This window comes from Pelobates fuscus, chromosome 7, assembly GCF_036172605.1.
Source record: "Pelobates fuscus isolate aPelFus1 chromosome 7, aPelFus1.pri, whole genome shotgun sequence".
Lineage (NCBI taxonomy): Eukaryota > Metazoa > Chordata > Amphibia > Anura > Pelobatidae > Pelobates > Pelobates fuscus.
In genome coordinates, this window is record NC_086323.1 from 151165536 (window position 1) to 151178516 (window position 12981).

A 12981-nucleotide genomic window follows, 5' to 3' on the forward strand; every position below is an offset into this window, starting at 1 on the left:
TGTTGGGAAATTGTCAAGCTGGGAAAAACAAAAAAACAAATTTCTTTCCAGTGATTTTTTTCCATGCAATGTAAAATTCACATTGAATTTCTAATAAGTCACACTTATTAATAGCAATTCTCATCTGTATCCTGTTTTGCTTATTAACAATTCTAAAAGCATGGTATTTTAATGGTCTGAGGGTGCATACAATACTTTGAACAAGCTACCATACTTGGTAACATTGGGAAATCAGAACACTGGCTATCGCTTCAATGAGAGAAGTTGAATGATTGGTGGGTTTGGGGCATTTATATCCTAAAAAGGATAGGAAATATCAATGAATGGCTATAGTTACTCTTATGTATATTTTAGAATGGATGTTTCCAACCCAATTCACAAAAACCTTAAATAATTAAAAATGTCTTAACTTTGCAATTCTGTTCCAATGGAAAATTTGATGAAAAGCAGATTATTCAAATTTGAGGATTAGATTAAATCACTGTTTCAGAACAATTTATTGCTTACCCCATATGGTACTTATAAGGTTTCAGTTTATCAAGTTAAATCAGCTGATTCAAGTTGTGTGCATTTATTTTCCCTAGCCCACCCAATAAAAAAATAAACCGCTTTCTTTAAAGAAATATTTTTAATAATTGGTCTATATGCCGAATTACAGCAGTTCTATGTTGCTCAACATTTTAGCCACTGTGGTTCACCATTATGGAACTCCGACATTTTTTTTCCTATACAACCATCAGCAAGTGATCTAGGACAAGCCCCATATGCTTCATGAGAAGATAAATTCTCTGGCACAAAGCATACAATTTGATTCCAAGCTTCAGATAGGCGTGTTGGAAAACAGATTGTAGTCTTTATGTGTTGGTAGAATTCAGTCTCATTTTCACCACCTATAGTAGACATATAAATATCTGCCTTCAATTCACCATCACAAATTCTCCTACACCAATGTCTCAATGTCTCGGACAGGATTATACAATAATAATATGAATCAATCAGAGCTCAAAGTGAACGTCAAATTTTAGGCTAAAACATAGTGGCTTTGAAGATTTTTTTTCTACTATATCTGCTGAGGTCTAAAATGTGAAATCTACATAGAATTAACTTTTAATACATCACGATTTTCACTTTAGTGAATACATTGTATGAGAGCAGAAATAAAGTAAGGGGGGAGGGCTATAATCCCCTCCAGATGTTTTTGAACTACAATGCCCATGATTCTTTGCTTAAAACAGATAGCCAACACCCATGATTCATTTAACAGATCGCCAATGCCCATGTTTTTTTGAATGAAACAGATAGCCAGAGAATCATGGCTGATAGTCAGGGGATCATTTGATTTGTAGTTCATCATCTGGGGGTGTGCAGGCCTGATCTAAACGAACAGTGGAACACTCCAAAACTAGAAATATATATATATATATTTATTTCTAAATTTGCAGTGTTCCTTTAAGTATATCGATAACTAGTCATGGACAGTCAAATTACAGGGAGAAGCTCTCGGTCGGGTCCAATAAAAAGACAAAGTGACCCAGTGCCCACCATACTAAGTGCACAACCAGGTTCACCTTAGTCTACTAGGAAATTAGTGAAGGCTATAAAACAAAAAAAATATTGTACAGAAAACAATTAATACAGAACAAACACTTATTCTTTAATCAGAACGATGACGCAATAGGGAATGTGTTTGTTCGCGAATAGTAGTTCAACGCACTCTCCATGTTATCCTATTCCCTTGAGACATTATATGATGAAATAATATCCTCAAAGCTACCATAATTCAGCACTTCTTCCCTTTGTGGCTCCTTGCATGTCTTGCTTTCACAGCACGGCTATATTTAATATATTAAAGAACATCCATCACTAAATATACATTTTAGAAATGGCCTGCACTCTCCTGCAGTGATGCAGATTTTGCCTTACATTACGTCTGTAATAGTAATTCCCCTTACTTGAGCTTATCGTCTCTATTTAAAGCTTCCAGAACACATGGGATCATATCAAAGGGTCAAAGGACTAGCACATCTTTCAAATGAAATGTATGGTGCCCTTAATTTAATTTAAAACTAATTGAAATGGGCATTGCAAAGAAAAATTATAAAATGGGAAAACAGAATTTACATGATCACCACACAAGGGAATATATAAAGATATTTATTTCCACAATATTAAATATCGCTGGTAGTGGAGCATTTGTTGATTAACCCATAAAAATGTTACTCCAATTAATGCTAATCATCAAAAGAATTGATACCGAATATCAATTTCATTTATAAAATCTACAAATTCATTCGAATTAAAATTCTTTTTAAAAGGATTTTAATTCAAACAATTCGACAACAAATTAACCAGATTTTCTGAAAATTATTTGTTTAACAACTAGTACGAATTTTTGAAATAATAACTTCAAATACATTTTAGCACATGTCTAACATTAACATTAGTCGCATGTGCAGGGGGTGCAATTACACTCCTGCACAAAATGAATTATTTTTTCGAATAGGAAGTGTTTCAAGCAGAGATGCTGCAAATATAAATTAATACCACCATGACCACTTCTAAAAGCAGAGGTGGTAGTTGGAATAACCTCTTAATAGCAGATGAAAGAAACCTAAAAGCACTTGTTTCAATTTAGCCAATATTCAGTTTCATTAGAATTTTGAACTGAAGACTGTCCAATGTTCTGATCCAAATTTCAGTTATAAGTCTTCTTTACATATGATTGTGACAATGTAATTTTTTTATTGCAACATTAAATAAACATTGCCATAATTTAATGGTCTTCGGATATAATTTCTCATTGTTCATTCAATAAACACTTGTATTATCTTTTTATGTTACATAATTTAAATCATGAGATATACATCTATAAATATATTGTATTTGAATCCAAAAGCAACATACATGGGACTTGTATGTTGATCACTGCTAGTAATGGGCTCCCATTTTTGTCTTCTTGTGAAATTACACATCTCATGTTTGCAAAAGAACGTTTTCAATTCAGTAATCCTGAATTACAATAGGACTATTTTTCACCAGGGAATCTTTTCCTGGATTTCCCGCTAAAGAAGAAAAAAAAAATTATAATAATCAGCTGGGTTTCATGTGTTTTTTCAAAAATGTCAAGTTTCTCCAATTTGTCTAAGATCTAATCACAGTAAATTATCATTTTGGTCTGAAAATTTACTACACTTACAAAACCTTCATGTTTTCATGTCCTTTATGTCTATGCTCATTTTGAGCCATTAAGTTCTTCTTTCGAACTTTTTTCAGGTTCAGATTGTTCAGCTATGATCTCATGGCCATTTTTGACCTCATGATCAGTGTCATTTAGTGCTTGTTTTTTGTTTTCTGTTGTGAAGCCATTGCCTTCTTTCATTTCAATCTCTTTGTCTTGTCTTTCCTTTTCTTCCTTTTCAAGCATCCGATAGTTATAATAGTTCATAACAAATAGGAATAAACCTGCAAACACTATGGTACCACCACATGCATAAAACATGTATCTGTAGTCCCCTGAGGCATCAACTATTGCACCTGTAAATAAACCAAAATGAATCAGTTAAAAATGTTATACACCCACCTTATTAAAAAAACTGTTTTTTTTCCCCAGACGGTAACATATGGTGAGTTGATGTAGACTGACAAAAAAACTGCAATAGTTATGCTATGATATTGGTTTTCTATGTATTTAATATAAAAGTACTCTCATTATCGGTATTACCGGAGATTATATATCGGCAAAACCGATAATTGGTCGATCCCTATAAATTGCTCCAATAAAGGTGAAGAGAGAATATTGAAAATTTACTATATAAGTCATTAAGATGTGTGTTTATGTGTTTATGTGTTTTGGTAGTGTGTGAGAAAGACAGAATCTACATTAAGTCCTTCATTTCGGGTGTTGAAATCTGTGATCATTTTCATCTCAAATGTCTTTCGTTCATGAGAGTTTCAGGCTTAAAGTTCTTAAAAGGAATTTCAAAGACTCATGCTGCCCAAAATCCAAAGCCAGGAAACCCAGGATGGCCCATTATAACAGGTATGGTAACACTCACTGAACAAATATCTGGCCTAATAGAAAACATTCTTAAGCCTCTAGTTATTAAGACAGAGCTTTATACAGGACACTACAGACTTCCTCAATAAACTTAACCAGATAAATGAACTACTTGAAAACACTATACTAGTAACAATAGATGTAGATGTAGTACTTACAGGGCAACATCCCACATAGGGATGATATTGAGGCCTGCCTTTAATTTTTCTCATCTCACAAACCAACACACAAATATGATAGCTCAATAATTGCCCAACTTATAGAATTCATACTCACATACAACTATTTCAGTTTTAATAACAATAACTACCTACAAATGACAGAGACAGTGATGTGCACAAAAATGTCACCCGATACACTAATCTTTTCATGGCTGACCTAGAAAACAGATTTTTATGTACACAGCCCCACATACCATATACATAGTATCATTACATCGATTATATTTTCATAATATGGACAGAAATAGAAGAAAGCCTTATAGACTTTCATAAATATTTCAATTCATTCCACCCATCAATAAACCTTAACTTTTTTTAAATTGTAGTGTGAGTTTCTTGGACTGCACAATAACGGTCACCAATGGCATTCTTCATTCGTCTGTATATTGAAAACCCACTGACAGGTACAGCTACCTCCACAATTCCAACTTCCCGATCACACCAAACAAGGTATTATCTACAGCCAGGCTATAAGATATCACCGCATTTGCTCTGACACAAAAGACAGAGATTAGATCAGCACCCGAGTACACAGTCAGTCATTTAGGCAAAAGGGCTACAAGGAAAGGACAATAGCTAAAAAAAAAAAAATCTGCCCTAAAAACATCACGGGAAAGGCAAAGTATTGTATCCTACAATACAAAGAAAGGGAAAACAAAACAAGAATCCCTCTAGCAGTTACTTACAACCCAACTCTAGGTACGTAAAATTATTAATGAGCTTCAACCATTAATTTCAGAGGACCCCACACTCAAAAAAAATTTCCTGAACCCCCATACTAGCATTCAAACAACCGCCTAACCTGAGACAGAGATTGGTCCGCAGCAAATTGACAACAGAACAGGAGCTCACACAGAATGGCACTGTATGATGAAACAAATCACTCTGCAAACTCTGTCAACATATATGTGGCAATAACACAGCCAGACACAATAACAAATCATACAACATTAAATGATCACTATAGTGTCAGGAAAACAAACTTGGAAGGCAGCCACAGAGGCTGGATTAACCTGCAATTTAAACATAGCAGTTTCTCTGAAACTGCTATGTTTACATCTGAAGGGTTAAAACCTGGGGGACCTGGCACCCAGACCACTTCATTGATCTGAAGTGGTCTGGGTGACTATAGTGTCCTTTTAAAGGAATCATATTCGAGCACATCTGCGAATGTGGTGTACATAATACAGTGTACAGTGTGTGACAAAGGTTGCTACATTGGAGAAACTGGCCTTAAACTGCATCTCAGAATGAATCTACACAGACACTAAATCAAGAACCACTAGGAAAATGGATATTGTACCCCTGTTGGTCATCACTTCACCCAGACTGGTCACTCCATACAAAACCTCATGATTAAAGTTCTTGAAGGGAATTTCAAAGACTCTCATGAACGAAAGACATTTGAGATGAAAATGATCACACATTTCAACACCAGTACTTAATGTAGACTCTGGCTTTCTCACACAATAACAAAACTGTATATAAACACACATCTTAAATGTTCTTTTTCAATATTCTTGTATCTCGTTTCACCTTTATTGGATCACTTTATATACATAAATATATGCAGCTATATGGAGTCTCCACTCCTTCAAAAAAATCATTAAAAACCCACTTCTTCATAAATGCGTATCAATGAAACTGTTAAAGCTCCCGACTGATTCCTCTCTTGCAATTGTCACTAGTCTAATACTATCCTTACCTTTTGTGTCACTTTACCCCACTACCTCCAGTGTCTGTATTATTTCAATTTATAATGCCATAATACAGACTGGGGGCTGGCAGGAAGCACTTACCTCTCCTGCAGCTCCTGTCAGCTCCCTTCTCCTCCGCGCCGATCCGGTGAGCACCTCTGGCAGCTCCCAGTTTAAGTCTCGCGAGAGCCGCGGGGTCATAGTGCGGCTCTCGCGAGACTTACACTGTGAGCTGACAGAGGAGCTGACCGGACCGGCGCGGAGGAGGAGGAAGCTGACAGGAGCTGCAGGAGAAGTAAGTGCTTCCTGCCAGCCCCCCTCCACTGAACTGCCAATGCCACTGGACCACCAGGCAGTGAGAGCCCCCCTCCCTGCCATGTATCAAGCAGGGAGGGGGGCCGGAAAAAAAAAAAAAAAAAATATATATATATATATATATATATATATATATATATATATAAATAATAATAATAATAATAATAAAATAAAAAATAAAAAAATATGAATAAAACAAAAAATAATAATTTAACAAAAAGATTATTAAAATAATAATTAAAAAAAATAATAATAAAAATGCCCACCCCCCACCAAGGCTCTGCAACACATACACAAACACACACTGCATCACACACACACTGCATTCATATACACACACTGCATTTATTATATACACACACTTTAAATAAATATTTAATTAATATAATTTTTTTAGGATCTAATTTTATTTAGAAATGTACTAAGCTGCTGCATTTCCCACCCTAGTCTTATATTCAAGTCAATACGTCTTGGGGGTAACATTAGGGGCCTCGGCTTATATTCGGGTATATACAGTACTTTTTCTGGCTATTCTCAGCCAACCTGAACCTTTCACTTTCAGGCACATCTTCTGCTATTTATGACATCCCACTCACCCCCCTCCCCTCCTCTAACGTCAGTTGTTTTAAGTGTTAAATTAACTATCAAATTGATCAGTATTTCTTCAGACCTGAGGAATAGAGGAAAACTATTGAAAGCTTTATTGGAAATATTATGTTAGTCCAATAAAAAAAAAAGTATTGTTGCATACTGCAATATTCTGGTATTTTGGCTATATATATATATATATATATATATATATAATATCTTCTAAATAACATATAAATAACATGCTGATCAAAACTGCATTAGAATTTCATTGAAATTCCAAAGTAATCCAAAGATGATATAAGACAAAGTAGGGTGGTCTTCGAGGTTGACAAAAGTTTACAAAAGGCGGAGCTCCGAGGTCAACCGCAAGCGGCTGGCATAAATGATAGGATTCTCCATAGACTTCACCAGTGTAAAGCACTGAAATATCTCATGGAAACTGAAGCAACAGGAGCCAAAGAAAACAGCAGCAAAATGTTCTATAGCTTTGCTAGATGACAAAATATGAATATGTTGGGAATCAGGTGCCATGTTTCCACAGCTGGTTTACTTCAACAAATAAAAAACAATTTTGATTTATATTACAAAATGTGTAATTAAATAGAATATATTTACCTCCAAGTGGGGGTCCTATTAGAAGAGGAACACACTCCACAATTGTGACAAGCCCAACAGCACTGGAAAATCGTTTGACGCCAACAAGATCCATCAGAGTTTCAAATAGCAATGCGCACACCATGCCAAAACCCAATCCAAAAAACACAGAGTACACCACCAAACCTGTATAGCCTCCGGCTATTGGGCACATGAGATGGCAGAATCCATTAAATGCAATAGAAGCACTGAAAAAATATTGAATTCTTGGCCTGATCCACTTGGTGTTGGCAATGATTCCTGTAAGTGGTCTGGCAAACATATCAACTATGGCAAGTATTGATAAAAGAAAGGCTGATGAGTATTCATCAACCCCTAGATGCTTTGCATATGGTGTTAAAAATACAATCGGAGCATAAAATGCAAGAAACATTATAACATTTCCAACAAGGTAAATTAAGAAGCCTCGGTGTTTAAAAAGCGTCAAATCAAGGACTTTGTTGAATTTTTGCATACAGCTTTCTTCCTTCTTCTTTTCCTTTTCCTTTAGTTTCCCTGTTTCCACCAAGCCAGCACTTGCTTTATCACCACCTTTGTCTTTTTGTTTTTTAGATTTTATAAATTTAGGTCCAATAGGACGAAACAGAGCACCAGCCACACAACAGTTCAAGAGCAGGGCTCCCAGGATGAGAAAACTCCCTCTCCACCCATACTCGTCGAACAAAAACTGATTCAGAGGTGCCAACGTAGAGAGTACGACTGGACTTCCTGCCATGGCTAGGCCATTTGCAATTGGTCGACGTTTTGAAAAGTACTTTCCAATCACGATGACTGATGGCTGAAGGTTTAGAGAAAATCCAAAACCTGTAAGACAGAATAAACAGAGGTTTGCTACATTATATAAAAATAAAATGCCAATTTTTTATGAAAGTTAAACTGGAGTTTTGGTGTAAATTGTATACTTTTGAGAATGTGGTAAAATCTTAAAGAACCCTTTCAAAACACTTCAAAGGCCATCAAGTGTAACATATCATGCAACTCAGTTGTTCCTTCCAAAACAAAAAGCAAACACATTGCAGCAATTTCACATATTGCCCTTAAAAGTGATAAAACAAATTGCCCTGAAACAAAGTATTTAATATTAATTATATTAAAGGGAAGCTTTAATAACTAAAACAGCTTCAGTGCAAAAGGAACATTCCTGACACCATAACAACTTAGAGAATTACAAAATGTAGGCAAAAATAGTAAATGATGAAAAACATTTCAACTCATTAAAAATTATACACTGATAGTTAAAACATAAAAATCACTTTTCTAATATTGTGTAGGTAACCCTCTGGAGCTCCCGAAATAGCTCTAATGCATCAATGCATGTACTCCACAACACCTCTGAACGTGTCCTGTGGTATCATTTAAGTCCTGCAAGTTACGATGTGAGGCCTCATGGTTTGGATTTTTTGTTCCAGCACATCCCACAGATGCTCAATCGGATTAAGATCTGGGGAATTTGGAGGCACCTTGAACTGTTTGTCATCATCTTCAAAGCATTCCTGAACAACTTTTGCAGTGTGGTGGGGTAAATTATCCTGCTGAAAGAGGTCACTGACATCATGAAACACCATTGCCATGAAGAGGTGTATGTAGTCTTCAGCAATCTCTATGTAGGTGGTTCTTGTCAAAGTAACAGCCACATGAATGCCAGGACCCAAGGTTTACCAGCAGTTTATTGCTTAAAGTGCAACACTGCCCCGCCGGCCTGCCTTCTTCCCATATTGCATCCTGCTGCCATCTCTTTTCCAGGTAAACAATGCATACGTATCTGACCATCCACCTGATCTAAAAGAAAACGTGAGTCATCAGCTCATGCAATCTTCTTCCATTGCTCCATGGTCCAATTCTGCCCCAATTGAAGGTGCTTTTGGTGGTGGATAGGAGTTATCATGGGCAGTCTGACCGCTTGCTGGTATGCAGCCCTGGACCCAGAAAAACAGTTTTTTCAAGAATTGATTGTTTAAGAATTGACTGTTCAATAGCTGCCTAATATATCCCACCCCTTGACAGGTGGGATTGTTTCAATATAATCCATGTTACCGGTCAGTGGTTTTAATGTTGTGGCTGATCGGTGTATATAGTTACATTTTCAATATAAAATATGACATCTAGTAAATAAACCCAAATGAATCTCTCCTTCTGTAGATGGATAAAAAATAAATATGACACTGTTAAATTAAAAAAAAAAATTGAATTTTATATTGTAAATAAAATTTTTGTAAATGCACCCCCCTCAAAAAAAAAAAAAAAAACAACACACAAAAACTTGTTGCTATGAATGTTTGAAAGGGACCATGCAACACTTTTATAGAAAAGACATATTAATGAGAGGAAAATAATAAAAAAAAAAAGTTGAATGCCAACCAATCTTTTAGATAATAATCAATTAAAATATCCTATTATCTGCTCATTAATTTTCCAGTGACACAAATCTAATTTATTATAATTTCATTTTAGCAGCATTAATTAGTATGTGATAGCTTCCCACTCAGCAGTGCTCTTGCTGACTTGTCATTAAAAATGCTTCTAAGTCACTAACTAAATTTAAGTTGTAAATGTAACTCTAAAATCTCTTTTCAGAAAACTGTCACAGAAGTATATACACAGAGGCCAAAATTCCAATATAATTTTTCAAAATTTAATTTTAGCATGCATTAAATTTAATTGAATTAGAAAAAATATAAAGAAGTGCAAAATTATTAAGCATATACATTATTCATTAATTAAATTCATTTTAAACCAAACAAAAAAACCTGAACATTACACCAACGGCACTTTTATCCCAAAGCATTCTAAATACATACACATTAATATTTAGTTTTTCCCCTCTTGCAGCTATAACAGTGTCCACTCTTCTGGAAAGGCGTTCCACAAGATTATCGAATGTTTCTCTGGGAATTTTTGCCCAATCAAAAAGCACTGATATTGGACAAGAAGGCCTTGCTAGCAATCTTCATTCCAGTTCACCCAAAACACGTTAAACACTAAACTCATCCAGCTATGTCTTTATGGACCTTGTTATGTGCACTGTGGCAAAGTCATGCTGGAATAGAAAAAGGCCTTTCCCAAACTGTTCCCACAAAGCTTGAAGCATGTCCAAAATGTCTTGGTATGCTGAAGTATTGAGTTTTTTTTTTCACTGGAAGTAAGGGTTCTAGCCCAAACCCTGAAAAACAGCCCCATACCACTAAAAACTTTACAGTTGGTACAATACAGTCAGGCAAAGTTCTTTTGGCATGCACAAAACCCAGAATCGCCAATCAGACTGAAGCAGGATTGTACTCTGTGATGTGAGGCTTCCATGCTGCACCATTTCTTGAACCTCCCGCTGCACAGTTTTTGTGCTGATATTAATGCGTGTGGAAGTTTGGAACTCTTCAGCTATGGAATCAACAGAGCTTTGGCGACTTTTACGCACCATGTGCATCATCACTCAGTGACGCCGCTCTGTGACTTTACTTGGTCTTCTACCGAAACATCTACTCAGTATATGGGTTGGACCTGCCTAAGTCCAGATGGGTAGTTGAGAATGACAGGGCTGAGATCCTGTGGTTCTTTCAGATCCAGACAGACCAGCAAGTACTGGCCAACCAACCTGACATCATGGTGGTTGACAAGGAATGGAAGACTGCAGTCATGGTGGATGTGGGAATACCCAGTGACTAGAACATCAGGAAGATGTTCTAGCCATGGAACATTAAAGGTGGACAAACGAAAAGCTAGAAAGGATGTGGAAAGTAAAGGCAATTCAAGTCCCAGTTCTGATAGGAGCACTCAGGGCTGTGACTCCCAAGTTGGGGGGAGTGGCTTCAACAGATTCCAGGTGGGACATCCGAGATCCCTGTCCAGAAGAGTGCAGTGCTAGGAACAGCTAAGATACTGCACAGAACCCTCAGACTCCCAGGTCTCTGTTACAGGAAGGATCCGAGAATGTGGAATAAAACACACACAGTTTAAAACAACAGGTCGACAGCACAAAGACTACTCTACTGGTCTGTGTGCCTTTCATGGTCCTTTATTTTGACATGGATTTTCAGTTCAGTACAATTAGACAAGCTGTGATTACTGCAAATGTGAATAATGTTCCCAAATGATTTATTTTTGCCATTTGCATCATTCTTCCTAGAAAAGGGGCATACCTGCCCAATGACAGGCTGCTGGCCTGCGCCCGACCATCAGAACTGCTGAAATGCTCCATGCATTGTCCTAGTGCCCACTGCACCGCACACTGTGCTGCCCGGGACTGTTCCCTGGTTTCCCCAGATGCGAGACACCAGGGAATTAAAGCAAGCTAGAGAAACAGGAGCCTGAAATCGGAACAGTTCCTCCAAAAGTGGGACTGTTGGTAGGCCTGCATTTGGAATTCAATAAGAATTCAATTTCATAGTTTATTAAAGGGACACTATAGTCACCAGAACCACTACAGCTTAATGTAGTTGTTCTGGTGAGTATAACAGCTCCCTTCAGGCATTTTTATGTAAACACTGTCTTTTTCATGTAAACACTGCTCCTAGGGATACCTCCAAGTGACCACTCCTTAGATGGCCACTGGAGGGTCTTCCTGGCTCAGGGCTGCACAGTAAGCAGCCCTGCCGTTCAACGTCTCCACGCTCTGCACGGGGATGCTGAATATTTCCCATAGAGATGCAATGATTCTATGCATCTCTATGAGGAGATGCTGATTGGTCAAAACGGTGTTTGGCCCGCCCCCTTGCCATTGGATTGGCTAAAAATCGGCAATTTTGATGATGTCACCAAGAGGCTGGGCTAGCGCCGGCAGACCCATGGAGAGCTGAAAATAAGGTGAGTTTTAACCCATTCTGAGGGGGCTAAGGGGGGGCAAACCGTGGGTTTTCACTATAGGGTCAGGAATGCATGTTTGTGTTCCGGACCCTATAGTGATCCTTTAAATACACCCTTTAGTCTTTACATCTAAGCGGTCTACTTTAAAGTCCACAAATATGTTCATGAAAGGCTACAAAATCCTGGAAGAGATAGAATATCTTCTGGCAACTACAGTACATCTGTAAATGTATACATGTGCTGTCAAACTATTATGTACAAACATTTCAAACACAAATAATTTTCTTCCACTTCAGTTCTTTAACCTGATTTACGGTTGAGTAGGAAGAAACATTGGTAATTTTGTGCTGTTTGTAAAGAAGGATAAAAAAAAAAAAAACCTTGCAAATAAAATCTCTGTTTTCATATAAATTTCAATAAAATAATCAGTTCATCGGTTCAACCTTGCAGTGCATCAATGAATTCATACATTAAAAAGATTACATGAAATAATAGTTTTATTACCTGCAATAACACCGACGCATATGTAAAGCTGTAAAATACTTGTGCTGAACGTAGCTAGAATCATACCAATCGAACTTAAAAAGCCTCCAAAGATAACTACAGGTCGACTGCCATATCGATTCACCAAGATACTGCCGATAGGACC

At 36.9% G+C, this 12981-nt stretch overlaps 1 protein-coding gene across 1 annotated transcript in view; it reads right to left on the reverse strand.

The window, feature by feature from the left end:
• Positions 1–3152: 3152 nt before the first annotated feature.
• LOC134568312 (monocarboxylate transporter 2-like) overlaps positions 3153–12981 on the reverse strand; it is a 40000-nt gene continuing 30171 nt past the window's right edge. Inside the window, exons 3-5 of the mRNA XM_063426810.1 lie at positions 12837–12980; positions 7497–8339; positions 3153–3534 (exon numbers count right to left, since the gene is read on the reverse strand). Coding sequence (XP_063282880.1) covers positions 3233–3534; positions 7497–8339; positions 12837–12980 — 1289 coding nt within the window. The 3' untranslated portion in view covers positions 3153–3232. The remainder of the gene's footprint in view (positions 3535–7496; positions 8340–12836; position 12981) is intronic.